Source organism: Gymnodraco acuticeps, unplaced genomic scaffold, assembly GCF_902827175.1.
Source record: "Gymnodraco acuticeps unplaced genomic scaffold, fGymAcu1.1, whole genome shotgun sequence".
NCBI lineage: Eukaryota > Metazoa > Chordata > Actinopteri > Perciformes > Bathydraconidae > Gymnodraco > Gymnodraco acuticeps.
The window spans coordinates 24,476-47,528 of NW_022991471.1; the positions used below are offsets into that span (position 1 = coordinate 24,476).

At 42.5% G+C, this 23,053-nt stretch overlaps 1 protein-coding gene across 2 annotated transcripts in view; it reads left to right on the forward strand.

The window, feature by feature from the left end:
• Positions 1 to 1,714: 1,714 nt before the first annotated feature.
• The window catches only part of strn3 (striatin, calmodulin binding protein 3), a 44,568-nt gene continuing 23,229 nt past the window's right edge, over positions 1,715 to 23,053 (forward strand). Inside the window, exon 1 of one of the 2 annotated variants that reach the window (XM_034196674.1) lies at positions 1,715 to 2,210. In XM_034196674.1, coding sequence (XP_034052565.1) covers positions 1,986 to 2,210 — 225 coding nt within the window. In that variant the 5' untranslated portion in view covers positions 1,715 to 1,985. The remainder of the gene's footprint in view (positions 2,211 to 23,053) is intronic. The other variant, XM_034196673.1, reaches the window with a different exon arrangement.

Here is a 23,053-nt window from a genome sequence, read left to right on the forward strand (position 1 = left end):
ACTTTGACAACCTAGGATGGCTTAGAGTAGACGACAGAGTACAGCTACTTGCAATGGGCCTGGTCTACAAGATCCACTACACCTCTATGGTACCCATGTACATGTCAAAAATGTTCCCAAAGGTCAAGGAATACCATGATCATAACACCAGAGGGAGCTCCACAAATCATGTGAAACTCAGATTTGGCACAAAAAAGGGGGAATACACGTTTCGCAATGATGCCACATCAAGGTGGAACGCTCTTCCCACAACTGTGAAGGAAAGTAAAACTATACTTACCTTCAAAACCTCTCTTAAAGAGCACCTTCGGGGGAGAGCATTGCAAAACTGGCCCCGGTAATGGTACAAATCTCAACCTGTCGTTCAATGGACAGCTTCCCCCCCCCCCCATCTATGTATATACTCGCATTTTAGACTCTGTTACTAACTGTATATCTGTAGACTTGGTATGTCTTAAATGTCCGGTTAGGATGTATTAGAACGAAATCTAAAATGAAAATTGTAAATAAGCAATCTGTATGTAAAAAACCACCTGTATGTAAATTGTAAATAAGCCATCTGTATGTCAAATATGTCTTAAATGTCTTAAATGATATGATGAATTGGAAATGGGGGACCCTGATGTAAACAAGACGAAAGTCTTTCTCTGGTCTGCATCCCCTTAACAATTGTATGTTTTGAGCTGTACTGTACTGTACCCAATATACAAGCTGTTAATACACTTTTCAATCAATCAATCAATAATCTGACAATGATAAAATGTGTGTGTGTGTGTGTGTGTGTGTGTGTGTGTGTGTGTGTGTGTGTGTGTGTGTGTGTGTGTGTGTGTGTGTGTGTGTGTGTCTGTGTGTCATGTTAAACAATTAAAACGTATATATTAAACTCAGTGAATGGCTCCTAAATAACCTCATTCTGAATTACAGACAGCGTATTAGGAGGTTATTGTCACTGTGTGTGTGTGTGTGTGTGTGTGTGTGTGTGTGTGTGTGTGTGTGTGTGTGTGTGTGTGTGTGTGTGTGTGTGTGTGTGTTTGTCAGTGTGTGTGTCTGTTTGGGAATGTGTGTGTGTATGAAGCCCTTTTCTCTTTATTTTCCTTGATAGTGTTGTTTAAGACGTACACTACATTGTTTTGATTCTGTGTTGAAAATATTTGTAACATGTGCTTTGTATGCCTCTAATACATGTTTTACTTGTATCACATTATCAAGATTATAGAAAAGTAAGAAATACTAACAATACATGAGGGGGTCCTCAGCCTGGTGGGCTGTCTGAGGGCAGGGGTGGACTACTGTAGGGCCATCCAAAATGACACTTCTCTGCTGTGTTTCTTTGTAACATGATCCAACCATTGGTCTTGTGTTAATGTTCTTCTGTATATGTACATTCACCCTATCAGAGTTTTACTTATGTTCTTTTTTCAATGTCTATTCATACGTGTTTATTCTTATTTTACTTATTCTTATCATCCCTGTGTATATATGCTCATGTGTACTATGTGTGTTTCTCTCTTATTCTGTTGCTGCTATAACACCTGTATTTTCCTACGGGGATCAATAAAGTATCTATCTGTTCTTATCTCATAATAATAATAGACTCTGAATTCAGGTAAGATTTCCCACGCTTGCTTGTATTCCTTGAACGTTCCATAGTGGATGACCGAGAAAAAAGAAGCTGGATTGATCTTCCCGTCATGCACCGCGGCTGGGTTTTCCCTCCCGTAATGATCCAGGGAGAGAGAGAGAGAGAGAGCAGTAATGGCGGCCGGTTAGAGCCATACACAAACACCGTCCGCAAACAGCCGCTCTCACCGCACCGCGCTCCGGGGGGCAGCTAGCCTCACACACCGCGGCGGAGCGACACACACGGAGCGGATACACCGACTCTAACGGAGAGAGGGGGGGGGAACCGGACCGGGCGGGAATCATTTCAGTTGGACCGTTTGCTGCCTGGGACTTTCCTTCTACTTTTCTAAAAAAAAAACAACATGGATGAGCACCCCGGCGGAGGAGGAGGGGTCGGATCCCAGAGACAACCTCCACAGTCAGGGAGCAATAATGGAGGTGGTGGAGGAGTCATGGTGCCGCACCAGCCGGACGAGATGCCCCGGCAGCAGTACACCATCCCCGGCATCCTGCACTACATCCAGCACGAGTGGGCCCGCTTCGAGATGGAGAGAGCGCACTGGGAAGTGGAGAGGGCCGAGCTCCAGGTTAGCATGTTAGCTTAGCACTGATTTATGCTAAGCTAAGAACAACAACAACAACAGCAAGCGGAGACGTTGTTTAACTTAAGCATTTTAGCTGTAATCAGCCATCTTATCAATTCATATTGACATTTGTATTAGTTTATATTTACTGCACGTGAAATGGTCGCTAACGTTTGCGGCGAATGAAATGTTTGTACCCTAGCATGCTAAGTAGCTAAGCTAACAGGGTAGAGCCATAGGGCAGACAGGAATAGCGGAATGTGCTGCGGTTACAGTTAGCTTGAGCTAGTTAGCCCTTAGCTGGAGCTAGTTAGCTTCACATCGCTGTCAGAGTGGCTGGTGGTAAAAGATAGGATAAGATTCACTTAATCCCCAACTGGGATTGTTTTCGTTTCAGCTGCATTTTAAAACAAGGCATTGCACATAATGTGAACATCAAAAGAGTAGAAAATAAACACACATAAAATAGAAAGTTAACACATCAACATTGAAAACAAGACAGAACTAAGTCCACTTATAAGTTTAATAGATAAGTAGATATATACTTTATTCATCCCAAATTGGTTGATTATTTTGTTACAGGCATTCAAATATTGTAAAGGTGGTATAAACATGATAACATATATTTACATAAGACATATACCACAAAGAATACACATTATAAAATATCCTGCATAATATTCTGTAAAAGCCCAATATACCACAGCACCAGAAATATAGACATTAACTTAAGGAGCATAAACTTATAGACATGGGATAGTATTTAAAATACAGTTGTACAAATTGTGGAGAGTTATGGTCAAACTATGGAGCAGTGATTGTTCTGCCAGTCAGAGGTGAATAGTTGTTCAGTGTTAATGCAGTTGACAGGAATGACTTCCTGTATCTGTCCTGCTGTGACATCAGAGCTGGATCAGCTGGAGCAAACTACCCGACATACTCTACTTAAGTTCACTTAAAGGTTTATTGTTGTGCTAGTAAACACCTCTAATCCACCCTATTCATCTCACAGCTTTTCTCACTTTACACATTAAGATTTCTGCCATATGAAAACGGATCCCTTGCTATAAATGAACATTGAATTAACAATATCCAACAGTTATAACAAGTTAATCTGAAATAAGTTAATTGACAGAAGGTTCATTTGATAATAGTTAGTCATCTTTCATGTAGAGCATGAATACTTGTGATTTATAAGTAATGATGGTGGTATTGGGACGGTTTGTTGGGCAACACCAGAGTCTGAAGGTGTCAATTTGGGCTCTGGGTAATTGGGACATTTGTCATTAACAGGGTGTCCGCGGGGTCTTAAAAAGTATTCTATAACACATAGGTTTGAGCAAGCTCTCTGATTGGTCAATAGGCGTGTTTGATTCCACGATCAAACAACGATCAAATGGAACGTGCCTAATCACAAAGTATCCAGTGGCCTACACACGCCACTAGCCTACCGAAACTACTTCCATGAGCCTACATCGTGTGGTTTCCATAGCGACGTTTAGCGACACACAGCCGCAAGCGCCTCGGTCCTGCCGCAGTACTGTCGTACCAATAATGACGTTCAAGAACGGCCTCTCGTGTATGATTGCTTAATTAAAGGTTGATAAATGAATTTAGTGAAAATTAAAGCTATTAAACGGCATTTTCCAAGGTTTAACATTCTGTAGCTTGTTTTCAATAAGTATATAAATGGTCCAAAGAGGTTGTGTTCTACAGTCTGCCTGAATGTAATCATGGCGTAGGTGTGTAGTGTGATTCTGTAGTTTATTGATGGCATCCCGTTGGGTTTGACGTCATCTGAACAGGACATCGCACGCTCACTGCTTGATAGCGCGAAGCTCCGTTTACGCCGGTTGTTAAACAACATCGTTATGGGGAAATGCAAGTCTGCGTCCAAATGGTTGGAAGATAAGGAGGAAGGACAATCAGTACTGTATATAGTCAATGTGAGGTAAAGTGTGTCGCCAAGGTAACCGGTTAGAACTCCAAGTGGCGATGAGGTCTTAAAATGTACGGAAAGGGTCTTAAAAGGTCTTCAAAGGTTTTCCATCTGAATTCAGGGTTCCTGCAGATACCCTGATTAAGTGTAGGAACAACAATCAATCTATTAGTTGGGAAAACAATCAGCAGATGAATCAAAGTAAATATTCCTTAATAGTTCAAAATGTTCACACCCCAGAAGTCCTGACGTATAATAATTAGGGATGTAACGATATACCGAATATCGCGGTAAATAAACATCCCAATACCGCGATTTGCGGTGTTATGCCGTGCGTGCATGCACCTCGCGGGAGCGCGCACAGCGTAAAGCAAAAGCTCCCAGACATGTGTTGATCTGTACGGCACAGTACGGTTTGGAAACTATATCACTTCCTTTTGGAGGGCATGCATAACACGGCAAACACCAGAGCCTCGCTGCGGGGAAACGTTGCCGCTGTTCCGAGTTTGTTCTAATCTGTCAAAATGACTGCTTTCAGAATTTTCCGTCATTGTTAAATAAAATATTCGGTTAACGCGACCTCTGCTGTCCCGGCAACACCAGTACCAAGAGAGAGAGTTGTTTCCAGAGCAGGGGATTTTGTAAACGCCCAAACATCCCAGCTTATAAATACCTGGAAATGTGGACATTCTCATATTCCTAAAAACCTGTCTGATGATGCCGAGTGAGCGACTCGTGAGTTTGAGTTAGTTGAAAAACTAAAGTGAAACTTGATTTATTTGATTGCAGGGTCTGATTATGAAATGTTTATTTGTGAGATGCAGTGGCACAAAGAAAATGCCTACTTTGTTTGGTAGTACTATAGGTACAAAAACACTGGTTTTCTTGTTCCAGTCTGTTACTGTCACTTTGTTTTTGACACTTTAAAATACTGCTATCCGACTAACATGCTGTACACATCACATTTATTATTTAATAAGGAAACATTTTCAGAGTAAAAAATGTTTTTATTGAAAAAAATAAGTACATTTTTTCCCCCTTTATTATTCAATATCGCGGTGAGTACCGTGGACTTGTTATCGCGATATTATCGTATCGTGAGTTTTTGGTATCGTTACATCCCTAATAATAATGTAATGCTATAATATATATTAGTATGACATTCACCGTTTCTACTTAAAGTACATGTTTCTTATTATACGTGGACACTTTCTCTGAAGTAATTAGTTTTTATTGCAGCATGGTATTAGTACTTTAACTGGCTCTAAATACGTCCCCACCTCTGCAGAATGGTAACGTAGCACTTTAGCATTCACTGTTGCCGTCATCACTTTCCTGTGTCGGCCCATGAGTTCAAACCTGAGCCAACGTAGAAAGGGTATGTAGTCGGTAAAGAAGGGAATCCACCTGGCTGTCAAATAGTATTAATAAAGCCTGTTTTTAAATCATATTCCAATACGTTGAACAATTACGTATACATTGAGTTGATATAGTTGAAAAAAAGCCCATTTAAACATCTCATTTTCTGTGTGTGTGTGTGTGTGTGTGTGTGTACTCGTATCACTACGGGTAAAATAAAGCATTCGTCATCTCATTTTCAGCATCAAACAACAATATAACAAGACGAAAACAAGAAGCCGTCTAACTTGCATCTAAAATTAGACACCGTCAGTCATTGTATACAGAAAACGATTATTCCTTATAACATGTGTGAATATGGTATCCATGCAGACATGTTTGGAACAGGAATGAATATTTTATGATGCCGGCAAAAAAGGTTGGTGTTCTTGAATGTGTGTGTGTGTGTGTGTGTGTGTGTGTGTGTGTGTGTGTGTGTTAAAGTGCTGAAATGTGGTGCAGCTCATGTCTTTGTCATAACACACCCTGCAGTAAGCGGACTGAAGTGGAGGTTGCCAGCTGTGTGTGTGTGTGTTTAATGACAGGGTCTTAGTTGCACACCCTGTGTTTGCTCTGCTCGGACTTGTTGCGTTGTGACACTGGATGCCTTCTGCATGACTCGTCAGTGTTCCTGATAAGAGAACACACACACACACACACACACACACACACACACACACACACACACACACACACACACACACACACACACACACACACACACACAGACCAAGGTGTCCACATTCCTCAATGTTAACATTTACTGTAGGAGGAGAGCCAATAAAGTGAAGCCACTAAACGGTTCTGTGGAAATGCCTTTATGAATACACAGGGAAGGAGTGGTGATGAGTTGTGGAAGGGTGGGAGTTTAATAGCTTCTTCCACTTTGATTTAAAGCATTCACTAATACTTGAGTGAATGTGAACCGTAGCAGAATAATCAGCCAGACACTATTGATCTACACTGAAATACACTTCATCATCATTTTTTCCTCACTTGAGTTATGGCAGTACAGAATCGACTAAAAGCTATTCTTGCGTGATAGCGCTCGGGTTCAGTGCCACAAATCCAGCTGCTTCCCAAAGTTCATGATTTGGGCCGACATGGAGGAAGGAAAGGGAAGTTGTAAAGAACTACAGAAACATGATAACCTGGCATTTTGCACAGGACTTTATTTGTGTTTCGTGAGCTTTTTGAAATGCAAGACGAGTTAACGCACACGGAAAAGTACTTTCTTTTGTTATATCTCACATATTAGTCATTTGTATATTGTTTCTAGAGATTCTTCAGCGTGGAAACCAGCAGTCGCACGGCTGACTGTCGTGTCTTGTTGTTCATTTTACATTACATTACATGTTAGACGCTTTTATCCAAAGCGGCTTACATACTCAATACTGTGGGCAATTTGGGGTGAAGTGTCTCAGGGACACAACGACATGCTGACTGCAGCGGGGTTTGAACCTGAATACCAAACCACTGCGCCACACGCATTTGTAATATCTTCCTTTTCCAACATCACTTCAAAGTAAATCTCACAAACACCACGATGACTTTGCTGTTGTTCGGAGATCCGTCTTAAAAACCCACGGACACTTTTGAATCCATGATTTGCCTATTCTTCCTGCGTCTTCACATGTGGAGGAAACACACGAACACTGAGGGAATATTTGGAATAAGACGTCTTCAAACTGCCAAAGATAAACACAAAGGCAGCGTCTTATTGACATGTTCAGTAGACGTGCAAAGGTTACATGGTTTGTGTTCATTGTGTTGGTAATAATTGCTAACTTCATGCGTTTCTCCCACATAGTTTGTGACGCCTGTTATGTGTTGACAGGCAGTCACGTTTTGCTGACATGTTATCTCTCTTAACTCCGGCACAGTGTGTTCCTGTTTGCTGTGTAAACGGAGCAGTGTTGACAGATTTTGCACACGGTCCTTCACATCTATCTCCTTCTCACTTTGCACCGGCAGGACTGGGGTCAGCTCTGATTTGAAACCGGGTGATTTAACAGTAGACTCCCAGCAGTGATGATGTGAGCTCCGCAGGAAGAAGCTGTTACGGACCAGGCTTGTTAAAAGCACCTGAGCTGTGAAATATTGATGCTCGGTCAGTTTGTGTAGCCGTCAGAGAGCTGGAGGACGTCAGGAGGCTTCAGTGAGGATGCTGAGTTAATAATAATACTTTTTATTTTTAGGCGCCTTTCATGAAAAGCGCTAATAGGCAACAGAACATGATAAAAACACAAACAGGAAATCATGGAGGAGACAAGTGGACACAAATGAAACATATAATGGCGAGCACTACAGCGAGTAGGCAGATTTGAACAGGTGGGTTTTTAATTGGGATTTGAATATGGTGATTGTGTCTGACTGTCGGGTGTGCGGGGGGAGGGAGTTCCAGAGTCGGAGCAGTGCAGCTAAAAGCCAGAGCACCCATGGTGACGAGGCGTGGGGTGGGGGCGGTCAGCAGACCAGCAGAGGAGGAGCGGAGGGAGCGAGAGGGGGTGTACTCCTGAAGAAGGTCAGCCAGATAGGGGGGGGCCAGGTTATGTAGTTAACCTCTGACCAGCGGTTACCTTTCCATACACATCCAAACCGGAAGACATTGGGAAATTAGGAAGAGTGAAAACATCTGATACACTTTCTTGGCTCGTAGGATTCTGCTCTAATTCTACAAAAAGGATTCTATGAAATTAAGTCCATCTTTTTTAATATGCAACTAAACAGAAATGCCATGTTTAGGCCTGAGTCTGTAAACATCTGTAAATAAACATCAGGGAGCTGATTATTGTTTTCACAATGCAGTGCCTTGATCTCAGCAGGGACAAACTGGCAGTAACTTCGATCACAAGATAAACTGTTGTTCTTCAAGGTGCATTTTGGGTAATCTAGGCGCCAGGCAGACGATATGTCTCAGTCTGCTGAATCGATTTTATTCTTATTTTGAATCCAGGTGTTGTCCATAATGTACTGATGTGTAAAAGAACACATGTTGGGAACGACACTCGATGTTTGTATTGGCAGTGGTCGTTCTGTTTGACATTCACAACAGGCTTTTGAAGAATCGATATAGGAGTGAAGTGCATCAGGTGGATTCACTGCTTGTTTTAATCATATATCAAAATGTCAGTATTCTTAGACTTTTCACATTGGATTAACTGAGCAGGTTAAACGGTGATGATAGTAACATTAATAACTAGGGATGCACGATATTGGTTTTTTGAAACCGATACCGATAACTTCCTGCTTCTCAAGACCGATACCCATAATAATATAATATATATATTAAATGTACCTGTAGTTTTTGCACACCTGGTGGTAAAACAAAGACTAGTAGTGAGCAAATGACATGAGCATTACTACTATGAACAAAACAAAGCCAAGAACAGTTTTGACTCTTCAAAGTGACCATATTTATTTTCCCAAATAAACTTCTTGTCTTTTCCAAAAGCCTCGTCGATCGGTAAAAGCCCCGGTGCCTTTGCAGCTGGCTTTGGATTCGCCGCTAGTTTAGCAGCGCAGGCGTCTTCGTACGCTTTTAACACACCATCGTAGCAATGGCGATGTTTCAGGTGACTAATCAGGTTGGAAGTATTATAGCTCGTTGCCTTTTTCCCTCCTCGTGGAACTTCTACATTTGTTAATACAAATAGCAAGCGAACTATCTAACTCTGAAACTTTGAAATAGTCCCATACTACCGGCGACATGTTTGTTTACTGTCCTGGCTTCACGGCCGCACACCATTTACGTCACAGCCAGGCATGAGTTAGGGAGCGCTGGATTTGTGAAGAACTCCCCTCTTCCTAAACCACTAATACCACAGTACTGGCAAAACGGGAGGAGCCGAGTGAAAAACAAGCGCCCCTCATCCCAATCCACCCACACCGCAGTATTCTTTCTTTTTTTTACCCAAAAAATATATTGTATATTATCGGGGCTATTAATACTGTTATCGGGTTTATCGGGATGACAACATAATTCCTAATATCGGGCTGATAATTATCGTGCACCACTAATAATAACCTATACTTAAAGTAACCTAGACTCCCTAGAGCAGGGGTCACCAACCGTTTTTAGGGTGAGGGCTACTTTCAAAAAAGTGGACCTCACATCCTCTAGGGGGGTCAAGGGGGTGGACATCACCTCCTCTAGGGGGGTCAGGGGGGTGGACATCACATCCTCTAGGGGGGTCAGGGGGGGTGGACATCACATCCTCTAGGGGGGTCAGGGGGGGTGGACATCACATCCTCTAGGGGGGTCAGGGGGGGTGGACCTCACCTCCTCTAGGGGGGTCAGGGGGGTGGACATCACCTCCTCTAGGGGGGTCAGTGGGGTGGACATCACATCCTCTAGGGGGGTCCGGGGGGGTGGACCTCACCTCCTCTAGGGGGGTCAGTGGGGTGGACATCACCTCCTCTAGGGGGGTCAGTGGGGTGGACATCACATCCTCTAGGGGGGTCCGGGGGGTGGACCTCACCTCCTCTAGGGGGGTCAGGGGGGTGGACATCACCTCCTCTAGGGGGGTCAGTGGGGTGGACATCACATCCTCTAGGGGGGTCAGGGGGGGTGGACCTCACCTCCTCTAGGGGGGTCAGGGGGGTGGACATCACCTCCTCTAGGGGGGTCAGTGGGGTGGACATCACATCCTCTAGGGGGGGTCCGGGGGGGTGGACCTCACCTCCTCTAGGGGGGTCCGGGGGGGTGGACCTCACCTCCTCTAGGGGGTCCGGGGGCCTGCTCCCCCGGGAAGATGTTTTTTTAAATGTTGAAGTGAAATGCATCAATCTGGTGCACTTTGAGCACAACATGAATGTGTGGATACAGCTCTCAACACTCAGATGAAAGGGAGCTGCATACTTTTCAATGATCCAATCATCTTTAGAATATGATCACAACCAACAACAAATCATTCAAACTTGTTTATTCTGATCTTATCTTACCTAATTAGCGGAGAAAAAATAAAAAAGTTTTAACAACATGTTTATTTATTGACTTTTCATTCCTGTATAATCATTTTGCGCAAAGATGGCACTGTTTGTCAGAGCACTTCATCCTTCTGGGATTTCATGAAGAACAGCTCCAACGCCTGTGTGTATGGGAACACCTCTGGTGCTGGTCCATTAAATATAAATCTGAGGCCATGGTTCTCAGCAGGAAAGCCGATGGACTGTCCACTCCAAGTAGGGAATGAGTCCTTACCCCAAGTGAAGGAGTTCAAGTATCTCGGGGTCTTGTTCTCGAGTGAGGGAACAATGGAGCGTGAGATGGGCCGGAGAATCGGAGCAGCGGGAGCGGTACTGCAGTCGCTTTACCGCACCGTTGTGATGAAAAGGGAGCTGAGCCAGAAGGCAAAGCTCTCTGTCTACCGGGCCATTTTCGTTCCTACCCTCACCTATGGTCATGAAGGATGGGTCATGACCGAAAGAACGAGATCGCGGATACAAGCGGCCGAGATGGGTTTTCTCCGCAGGGTGGCTGGTGTCTCCCTTAGAGATAAGGTGAGAAGTTCAGTCATCAGGGAGGGACTCGGAGTTGAGCCGCTCCTCCTTCGCGTCGAAAGGAGCCAGTTGAGGTGGTTCGGGCACCTAGTTAGGATGCCACCTGGGCGCCTCCCTAGGGAGGTGTTCCACGCACGTCCAGCTGGGAAGAGACCAAGGGGTAGACCTAGGACCAGGTGGAGGGATTATATCTCTTCGCTGGCCTGGGAGCGCCTTGGGATCCCCCAGTCAGAGCTGGTTGATGTCGCCAGGGAAAAGAAAGTTTGGGGCTCTCTGCTGGAACTGCTACCCCCGCGACCCGACCACGGATAAGCGGGAGAAGATGGATGGACATTTCCTTTTTTGTTTTGTGTATTTTATACATTTTGGATTTGCTATTTTTAGAACATGCCCCGCGGGCGACTCACGTTGACCCCCGGGCGACTAAGTGCCCGCGGGCACCGTGTTGGCTACCCCTGCCCTAGAGTTTGTATGACAGGTGGCCTTTTAAATAGTCGACATTTCTGACTTCTTACCTTTTCTTTTACTGCAAATTAAATGAAAAATGACAGAAGTTGAACTGAGGGTTCCCACCAGAACAGCAGGGCGTCACATTAAAGTAAAAATAAAGAATTACACAGAGAGAGAGAAGACACATGTCACACAGCCAAGCCTGCATCCAGGAGGTCAAAGGTCACGGTGTTTTTACCTGCTGTGTGTCGGCAGGCTGGAGTGAGTCGAGCTGGCCTACTGAGCCCTGCTCTGACTCACCGATCCCAGCTGGACGCTAAAAGTAGAACGACCTCAAATTAACTCCAACACACACACACACACACACATTATGTACACACACACGCACGTACAAACACACACACACACACACACACTCATTCACACACACACAAACACACACACGTACAAACACACATGCTCATTCACACACACACACACACACGCACGTACAAACACACACACACTCATTCACACACACACACACACACACACACACACACACACATCACACACACACACACACACACACACACACACACACACACACAGGCCAAAGTTCAGCTGGCAGTCACAGAATGAAGACATTATAAAGAAATGTGATCTATTTTTCTAGCTTTTTAATTTTTTTTTGTCGTTCATGGTGGCGTTTTTTATTTTCGGAGTGAAGTACTTTTCACTGCATTTGTCTCTTGACTTTATGAAGTGTGTGTGTGTGTGTGTGTGTGTGTGTGTGTGTGTGTTTATGACGCAGTTGTTCAGAGGAATGCCCCTCTCTGTTTATCCTGATCTGTCATCCTGGTCAATCTGGGCCGGTGAGCTCACTTCACAGCCCCCTTCATCATCATCATCATCATCATCATCCTCACCCAGCTCTCTGACCTCACTGAACTCCCTAAGGAACTTGATTCATGTGCACCAGGTGCAGAGGGGAGGGGGGGGGGGGGGGGTCTTAAGCTGAGAACACTAGAAAACAAATCCCAATGATTTGAGAAGAGACGCACGGACAGCTGCTCCTCACTGACAAATACACACAGTTCAGACTTCTTTATACTACAGGATCACTTTCAGATTAGTCCAAATACTTATTTATAACTCACCCGTCATCGTGACGCTTTCAGAAGATCTGAGGATAAGTCAGAAAGGAGATAAAGAGCTTGTAATGCTGCAGAGATTAATAAGAGTCAATATACCGAATATAATGAAAAATACGTTTTTGTGATGAATGATTAGTTAGATATCTCAAATATGAAGATTTACTGTTTGATATCTGTTTGACATCACATTAAACCCAATTTCTTTAGGTTTTAGGCTAGACATTTAAAGACGTCCACCTTGTCTCAAAACTGTGATGGAAAATAATTGGCAGATTAATCGATGGTGGAAACAATCGTCAGTTGCAGTGCCATCACTTTTGATGACTCTATGAAGTTAGTTTTATGGCGTTTTCACGTAAAATTGAATTTCAGCCACGGCTTGCATCAAGTTTTCATCTCGTTATAACGTTTGTATGTCGGAAAAACTAAGAAGTCACTTGTTATAAGAACGATTTGTCAGGTTATAGTGTGAGACTGATCTCGCATGGCAGCATTACAGTGGTGTGTATTTTAAAAATAGAACAATTTGTTTTCATACCAGATGTGAGTTTTTGGTGTCGACAGCAAAATCCATCCTGAAACATTAGAAGTGTAAGACGATAAGTTGTATGGCATGTTTTCATAGATGGGTAACTTTGTATAGAAATATGATATTGTGAGAGATGATCGTTGGCTCAAAGTGCAGCGACATATCAAACATTAACTCAACATCAGACCGACTGACGACAGTAAACAGAGAGTCCTAACAACCGTGTGTCAGCAGACCCTCAACACAGCTCACATGCTCACCTCAACGTCCACTTTGTTTGAACCTATTCATTATAATTATTGTACAAAATGGTATAAGAATGAAAACATTAAGATCTGTTCACATTGATTATAGTCTATTATCAATTCAGGTTAAGAAACTAGTGTTGCGTGCATCCTATTTTAAAGGCATTTATTTTTATATTCTACTAAAATGCAACAAAAAAGGGTTTGATTCTATTAATGTTGTCTTTTTTATTGCACGTTGGCAGCAGATTCCTGAGTAGCTTCAGATCTGAGTTGTCTTATTAGTAAGCCTCATTTATACTTTAGTAGCAACACTGTTTTTATATAATGGCAAAGAAAGGGTTCAGAGTCTTTTTGTCCTGTGTCATATGTAGCAGCACTGCCACAAGTTCCTCTTCAGAGAGGGTCTTCAGTACAGGTGGCAATATCGTCCCCTGCCTGCGCTCATCTCTGAAACCAGACCATGTCAACAGGCTGGTGTTTCTTGCAAACAATCTTTAAGAGATGACATGAGCAGTCCTACCAGCATTTGCCATGGTGGCCAAAACATTTATATTTGGTCTTAAGTTGTAGTTCAACATTTATTTCCTGTTACTTCTGGACCAGCCTTTAATGTTTAACTGAGTTGAATATGTTTTACCAAAATGTTGGCTATATGTTAAGGAGTGTTCAGTAGGTTGTGACAGTGCACTGCAACATATTTGATTTCATTTATTTTAGTCTAATTTATTTTTATTTACCATATTAATATATGTTTAGTATGGTTTTGGAAGTGCGCTCCAACATATTTGTTCTTGTTTATTGGTAAAATATTATTTGTTTTAAAGTTCAATAAATGGTCAATAAATAATCGTCAAAATAATCGTGATATCAATTATTGACCCAAGTAATCGTGATTATGATTTTTGCCATAATCGCACAGCCCTACAAAAGAGTGGTGCAGAAATTAGTCTTAAAACCTTGAAGTTAGTCAGTCAGTCATTTTACCTCTAACGGTACGTCCGCACGGTTCCGTCGCGTGCTTCAACGGAGACGCTTCCCCTTCACTTTGAATGGGGTGACTTCACGCTTTGCCGAACTGCATTGTGGTTCCGTCGCGTCGCTTTGCCTCCGTAGCTCGCTTCGAAAGTTCAGAATCAGAATACCTTTATTAGTCCCACAGAGGGGACATTGCATCGTTACAGCAGGAAAGAGCCACAGACAGCTTAAGGTAACTATGTTAAGAAAAAAGTACTACGTTTATGATATAATATAAAAAATTAAAGTAAAAGAGAAATACTTTCCAAAATACAAATCCTGTCACAGTTTTAGGATTTAGCAGCCAGGTATATATTAGTTATTAATGGCATATGTATATATTGCACATAGTATGATATTTAACTGCAGCAAGTTACACAATTTACAAAATGCAAAAAAACACACCTTGTAACGGTTCTAAGGATTAGCAGCCAGTTATAAATTACAGTTATTAACGACATATATATTGCACATAGTTGATTGGTATTTAGCAGCAAGGGGTGATATAGTCTATAGAAAGCTGAGAAGTTCAACTTTTCAAGCGTCGACGGAAGCGCCAGCCAATCAAATCATATGCCAGTACAAGCGCTAGCCAATCAAACCGTGTGCTTGTGTGTCCGGGGCGGGAGATTAATGTGATTGGTTGTTGGTCCACGACAGACACGCCCACCGGCAAGCTTCAACGCGACGGAGCCGTGTGGACGTTCCGTTACAGATCCACCACCTCGGACATTAGCCACCTTTAGCTTAAACTAATGTGACCATGCTGGGGTTCCTTTATAGCCGAAACATTAGCTTTTCACTTCTGCCGATTGCAGTTACACTTCAAACACATCAAAGTGGTGTTAATATGAGAACGTGAGCCTGCGAAATTAAACATCACATTAACATAAACGTGTTTCATCTCAAAATCCACTGGAAAAATCACATTGGATTTTTGTCAAGGAAACCGTGTGATGCTTACTTCAGGGTCGGCTTACTCACTGTGCCGCTTAATATGTACAATGGTCAGTAAAAAGCATAATATGTTTGTCATGGTCAATTTCCTGTAACACTTAATGACTCAGTGACATCACACCGTTTTGGGAATAGATTTTTATTGGGGAGATTTTCCCTTTAAATTAACGTCCGTCTTCATTTCTAGCCGCCCTTGACTGACACTAAATTACTGGAAGTGCTTCAGACGTTTGGTCAGACACACTCACACTCTCACTCTCACACTCACACGGCTGTGGCTTAGATCTGTTGCTGTCAACCACAGCGTTGTCCAATCAGAGCTCGCCCTGCATTAGTGTTTGTTATGTCATCCTCCTCCCAGTTCACTCCCTTCCTCTCAGTCTGTCCGTCTCTCTCTCTCGTTTGACCGGGTGGAGGGTGGGTTTCGCCTCTAGTTTTCCTGTTGTCATGGCGACCTTCACTAGAGGGAGTCGCGACCCCCAGTTTGCCTCTGAACCCTCCCCCCCCCCCCCCCCCCCCCAGTTGCCATGGGCACCCTGGCAGAGAGCGTCCCATATGTGTGTGTGTTTCTGTGTTTGAGTATAAATAGCTCTCAGCCTTCATCAGTGTTTGGTTTCAGAAGCAGCTGCTCAAAGACACACACACACACACACTCTCTCAGACAGACAGGTGGATGAGCAGTGAGACAGGTGTGGTCAGTTAGACAGAGGGAGGCGAGCTGGACGTTTAGATGTGAGGAAATCTCAGTGTTTACTCCGTGATGTTGACAGAACAGAGTCTTGTATCATATCTGTTCTGTTTTTGCACCAGTTGTTCTTATTGAAACGTTTCTCTACCTGGAACCGAATCTCAGAGCTTAAGAAATGTGGTTTAAAAAGCATGGACATGTTAGTAAATCTCACACAGGAGGGAATCGGGGATTTAAAATCCTGATGTACAGATGAATGGAAGTTTATCCACACGTCTGGGTTATTAAACATCATGGAAATACCTTCAAAGAGGAAACGCTTAGTGCATAACTGTGAAAAATAAATGCTTTGTATAATATTCCCACAGCCCAACATGATGTTTATTCAACCACCTGTACAAAACCAAGTTCTTATTTAGTTTGACTATAATTCAATTATCACCCCAGGTGAATAGGGTAATTTTTTTAACTTAAAGGTATCAGCTAGAAATTTCTCCAGTTAATTACTTACAATAAGGCAATTGTTTTTTGTATTACAAGTTTTCTGAAATAGCATGTTTAAATATGCAAATTACCCATTATCTCATTAAATATGCACATATTTTAACACATTTCAGGAATCGAAATCTGAACTTTGGATATAGCCAGATTCAAATTCTCGTTTCATTTTGTAGTCATATTAGTATCTAAGGCTTTTACAGAAGTGATTTTGGATATCTCTTTTTATCACTCCATAAATCAGAAAATACTGTCAACAGCCCTAAAATATCAATTTTCGCCATGTTTTTAGGTATACAATGTTGTATAATTCAGGCTATGAATGATATATGAACAAACCCTTCTGTAAAAGCCTTCATAATATTGATAGGAATATAACTGGAAGGTTTGGTGTATGTACGTGCTACTGAAGTTGATATTTCGAACTCAGAGTAGGAGAAAAAACTCATTTTGAGAAAACGACCTTTAACCAGTTAAGCCCGAAACTCCGCTAACTGACAATAAGAACAATTGTTAGCTAAAAAAAACACAAGAGTAATACCAAGCCTTTGAATTAGCATTGAGCGAAAAAATGCTAACTAATGCTAACGCTTTTTTACACACAACACACGGTAGAAATGCCCTTATTACTATCTTAACTGCACAAACAAGATATACGATTTAAAGCTGAGACTCCACAGATGTAATGTCATCACTGTCCGACCTCGAATTCCTGGAGCTATCAGCCAGAAAAGAGAAAGTAAACAACATCCGGTTCCAAAAATATTACAATAATTACGTCTTACCTTTTTTGATTTGTGATCAAAAGTTGTGTTCAACGGAATAAAAACGCATCTCAAGATTAATCCAATGTCTTTGTGTCACGTATAATTTTTTACTGATAATCAATCATCATATTTATGGCAATATACTCGGTATAAAGTATTGCCATCCAGGCTTGCACTTTCAGATATGCTTCGTTTGCTTCTCTATTACGTCCGCTATGGTAATGTTTACGTAGATTTGGGAACTGCCCATCGATTCTATTGGATGTAATGGTTAAGAAAAAGGTGTAAATCACACGAATCGACCAATGGGTTCCAGAGATATGGTCCTGCGTAAACTATAAAGAATGCCAGCCAGCGTGCCAACATTACGCAGCCCACTTCATTTATTGTTTACAGCGTAAAGAAGCAGGTATTGCAGCAGGACCCAGAGCGCACGGAGCACAGAGCGGACAGCAGATAACGGAATTGCAGTTTTATTGCTTATAGATTATCAGAACATTTCAAAGGGGACACAGCCCCATTGGATATTAATCTATGGATTAACTACATCATCGTTTTTATCGTTTTAATGCCATTGAAGACCAGTTTAGACCAGTGCTGGAATTGGGCCGGTACTCACCGGTACGCAGTACCGGCACTTCTGGTTCTGACCCATGGAGTACCGGCACTTCTTGCTCAGTACCGGCATGCTGGCGGTACTCCGGTACTCATGCACCGTGCCAGTACTCAACACTCTCCCGCCGTTCTTATTATACATCCATATATATATACAGCCGCCCGGTACTCAGTAGATGCGTCATGAGGTGCTGAACGGACATTCTCATCGCTCTAACCGCTGGAGTTTCACAGCGGCTGTCAGCTGTTTACTCCTGTCATTCAAACAGAACGTGCTGGAGAGGGGGCGGGGCTTATCTTCTCCATGTAAATACTGTGGTGGAAACGACTATGTCAAAATTAACCTATTTGACCGTGATTTAATAGTAATACACGTTTCAAAATAATAATAATAATAATAATAATGCCGAAGTAACAACATACTGAAAACTGTTAGTAAAACCATGTTTTAATGCTTTACAATTTACATACCTAAATGCACGTGTGTTGTGTTTATGCAGTGCAACTCCCACCCAGTGGGTGGCTATGTAGAGTGATAGAACAGAGCAGGCACGCCCCCGAGAGAAGGAAAGCAAGTCACGTCACAAATTAGCATTTCTAAAATGTTAGCGTGGATTAATAAAAGTGCAAAAAGACAGCGGTTGTCGCCGGAAGAAACTTCAAATACAGAGAATGCTGTGCCTGTGTTGGAAATTGTGTCTGATGGGGAGCTTTCTTTGGTTGATCCTCCTGCTCCAAGTTCTAGTGCATTAGCATTAGCACTAGCTCCGCCGCCTCCTCCAGAGCCTCTAAAGTTAGCTGCTGCTGGCGCAACTGCCACCACCAACACCGGGCAAAGCGATGCACCTGACTGCTGGACAACGGACCAGGTGCAATATTTTTGCAAGACCAATGCATGGCTCCTTCTTAAAGATAAGAAGCTAGGATGTCGGATATGCAGAGATCTCAAATCTTTGGGAATACACACTGGACAAGGACTGAAACTGTCAACTGAATGGGGTGAGTGTGCAGTGTCTCATTTTGGTGTTGACAAGGGCAAACAACAAGCTAGCCTGAGAAAAAAAATCAAAGAACATAAAGAATCACAAGCCCATGTAAAAGCTGCTGACATCCTTACATCTGCTTCACGTGAAACTATTCAACATCAAGTGCAGTCTATGCATAAATCTGAATTAGACACCACTATCAGAGTTTTTCGAACGGCATATAAAATTGGCAAACATAGCCGGCCATTCACAGACATGCCAATTGATTTGAATGTACAGAAACTGAATGGGCTGAACGTGGGCAGGGTTTTGCACTCCAATAAAACCTGTGGCGAAATCATCGACCACATAGCTCATGAGCTGAAGAAAAAAATGGCAAAAGACATTACAGAAAACCAAAGAAAACTCTGTGTTTTGGTCGATGAATCTACCACTATTAGTGGTAAAACGGTGCTTGTTGTGTGTCTACGCTCAGCATTAGCTGATGCTGAGCCCGAAACGTTTTTTTGGGAGCTGATCGAGTTGGATGGAACAACGGCTGATGACATCACAAAGGCGTTAATGGAGTGTCTTGGAAGAGATTTTAACGAGGACTTTTTAGGTCAGTGTTTCGTTTCTTTTGCATGTGATGGGGCTTCAGTCATGCTAGGGAAGAGAACAGGCGTTGCTACCTAGTTGTGTAGTAAATTCCCAAGCCTGTTTGTGTGGCACTGCTCCAATCATCGTCTAGAGCTGGCAGTTGGGGATGTGGTCAAGGAGGTCTCAGGGCTCAATCATTTCCAGATCTTTTTTGACAAACTCTATTCCTTGTTCCATGCCTCCCCCAAAAATCAGAGGCAGTTAGCGCAGTGTGCGCAAGCAGTCGGACAGCGTCTCCTGGTGATAGGGCGTGTTTTGTCCATCCGCTGGGTGGCTTCAAGTGAAAGGAGCGTCAGAGCAGTCTGGGAAAACTACCGAGTGCTTCATGATCACTTCACAAATGCTGCAAACGACACGAGCAGGGATTCCAGAGACAGAGCAAAGTACAAGGGCCTGGATGATGTGCTCACATCTGCAACGTTTGTCAGCAATCTGGGACTGATGTACGATGCGCTCACAGAGCTCAGCGACCTCTCTCGGCAACTCCAAAAAAGAGAGATGACACTGCCTACAGCAGATAGGCTCTTAACTCGAGAAATACGAGTTTTTGAATCCATGGTCACCATGCCTGGCCCACACATGACTACAGTTCATACAGCTCTAGCTGAGAAGTCCTTCAAGGGTGTTGCCCTGCGTGAGAATGGCAGGCTTGTACAGATTCATGCAGGTCAGTTTTTCCGCAGTATGGTAGAGAATCTGAGACACAGAATGACTTCCACAACCTCCTCTCATGTCAGCACAAGAGAAATCCCATTACATGGCCGGGAGGCCCGGGACAATCAGCTAATCCAGGACATGAAAGTTACCCATCCTGGAAGTTGGCCTGAAGAGGAGTTAGACGTACAGTATGGGGACGTAGAGGTGCTACGTTTGTGCGAAGTGCTGAAAGTGGACAGAAGAGAGACTGTTCAGGGCTTTCGCGAATACAAGGAAACCAGGGCATCCCGTACACCTGCTGCCATGGAGCCTCTACTGAAAGCAGTCCGAACCATCGCTGTCTCCACTAGTGAGTGTGAGCGGGCATTCAGCTGCATGAACGATATCCTTACTGCAAAAAGGAATGCTCTCTCTGTCAGCCGACTGTCCAGCCTGGTTTTCATTAAATGTAATGGACCATCACTAGGACAGTTCAATCCGGAACAGTATGTGAGGTCCTGGCTGGCAAAGGGAAGGAGAAGTGCTGATGAAAGAGCCTGTCCAGCTCCAGCCCCTGATACTGATGTCCCCAAGGCCTTCTGGAGCCTTTTCTAACAATGTGAAGTATATTGCAAAGCAGCTCACCCAGTGAGAAGACTTTTGGCATAATGTGCCGATTTGTACAGATCCTGGAGATAGAAGGACTTCAGACCAACCAGGGAGTTATCTGATCAGCTTGGTGTTCAATGTAACTCTTTACCATGGCTCAGACTTTGTTACTTGCAGTTACAGTTTCTCATTTTAGATTGTGCAAATTTTGCATTTGTTTTTACATGTTCTTTGTTCATGCTCTTTATCATTTTTCTGAGTTGGAAAGTTAGATTGCATCATAGTTTACTTTATACATATTTATATTCTTCAGTGGTGAAGTATATTGCAAAGCAGCTCAGCCATGTGAGAAGACTTTTGGCACTTTTTCGTTTTTCGTTTTCTGAGTTGGAAAGTTAGATTGCATTCAAAATGTACAGAAATACTTAATTTTGTTAAAGCTTTTTATAAAAAATGCTTCTGACCAGAGCTTTGTTTCCTTGTCATTAATGTTGAACACCACCAGAGGGGCTCTCACCTGAAAGGTCTCTGCTTCATGTATCTTCAGCAGAAGATCTAGACTTTGATTGCTATATTTTCAGTTAATATTGACCTTACTGAGCTTTAGCCATATCCGCTGCCTATCATAAAAAATGTTAAGTACAGTGAACCTTTCTAAAATATACAGTAGTAAAGAGACAAACCCACCAGCATTATAGTAGCCAAATTCTTGTTTGTGGGCTGTATATATAAAATTGACTTGAAAAAGTTGCTGATTTTAGAGTACTGGCACCTTTTTCATTCCAATTCAAGCACTGGTTTAGACCAGACAACGAGGAAGGCAAGTCATTGTTAGCCTAGCGCATTAGCGCTAGCGCCATTTGTTTTGATGTACGTTTTTGTTGATAACGTCGCGAGTTTGTATCTTTCAGTGTTGGGCTGTTCAGGTGGGCACCGTTAGATTCTGTGTCTCCTTGCGATCATAAACAATGTGTTGGATGTGCAGCTAGGATAAGTAATAAGGGAGCGAGGAGTGATTTTCGGTGCTGTAATAGGTTAGCATGTTTCGCTCGGGGGTAATTCAGAGGCTCACTGTAAGAGTAGGCCTATGTTTTATTTTATTTTATTTTTTATTTATTTTTCACAACAGTTGTATTTGGATGGAATGAATACCTATAGCGATAATTCAAAGTAATAAAATGATTTTTACAGTGAAAAAGTTCAAATGGAACCGATGGTTCCCAAATTACCCAGAGGTGAGTCCGCTTAGACTTTATTTTTCTAAATCTCTCTAAAAAGGTCAAATTTCACTTGTTTTGCATCAATCTTGATACAGGGTACTTATTATATGTTATAGTTTGGATTCCTAAAGCTTTTAGTCTGCTAACCCATCATGCAAGGGTGGTTTTCACTATAAGTAAAGGTTTTTTTTTAGGTGGACATTAGAATTTACATGTTTTTACTATGTTCCATCTGAATTTACTTTAAAATAAAAACATCTATATTGATTCTGACACTTCTACATCCAACTCACAGATGTAACCTTGCTTTGAGAAAAATAATTATTAATTTACCCCTTTTAGAAGTGAAGATATATCATTTGTTGTGTTAGTGGCATTTTCGAGCCTGAAACCTGAAAAACAGGCTCAGGGCTTAACTGGTTAAAGACCTTTACAAGAGCAGTCTCAGTGCTGTGGTTTGGACGAAAGCCTGACTGGAACACATCCAAACAGTTATTTAAATGCAAGAAATTACTCAACTGTTGAAAAACAACTTTTTCAATGATTTTACCTAGAAATGGGAGGTTTGATATGGGCCTGTAATTGTTCATTACTGAAGCATCTAGATTATGCTTTTTTAAGAGCGGTTTAATGACTGCAGTTTTCAGGGCCTGTGGAAAAATACGTGAGTGAAGAGATTTGTTTACTATATGAAGTAGATCTGAGGCCATGCAAGGCAAAACATCTTTGAAATATCTTGTTGGAAGAATATCAAGGCAGCAGGAGGAGGATTTCAGAAGTTGAATAATGTCCTCTAGGTTTTTATCATTAATCTGATGGAATTGTGTCATGATGTCTGAATTGATGTTAAGTGGAGACAGGGACAACACATTTGCTGTTCCTGATGCAGAGGCACTGACTGCTTGTCTGATTTTCTGAATTTTGTCAGTGAAAAAGGCAAAATCATTGCACGCCCTGGTGGATAAAAATTCAGAGGCTACTGACACTGGGGGGTTAGTTAGTCTGTCGACGGTAG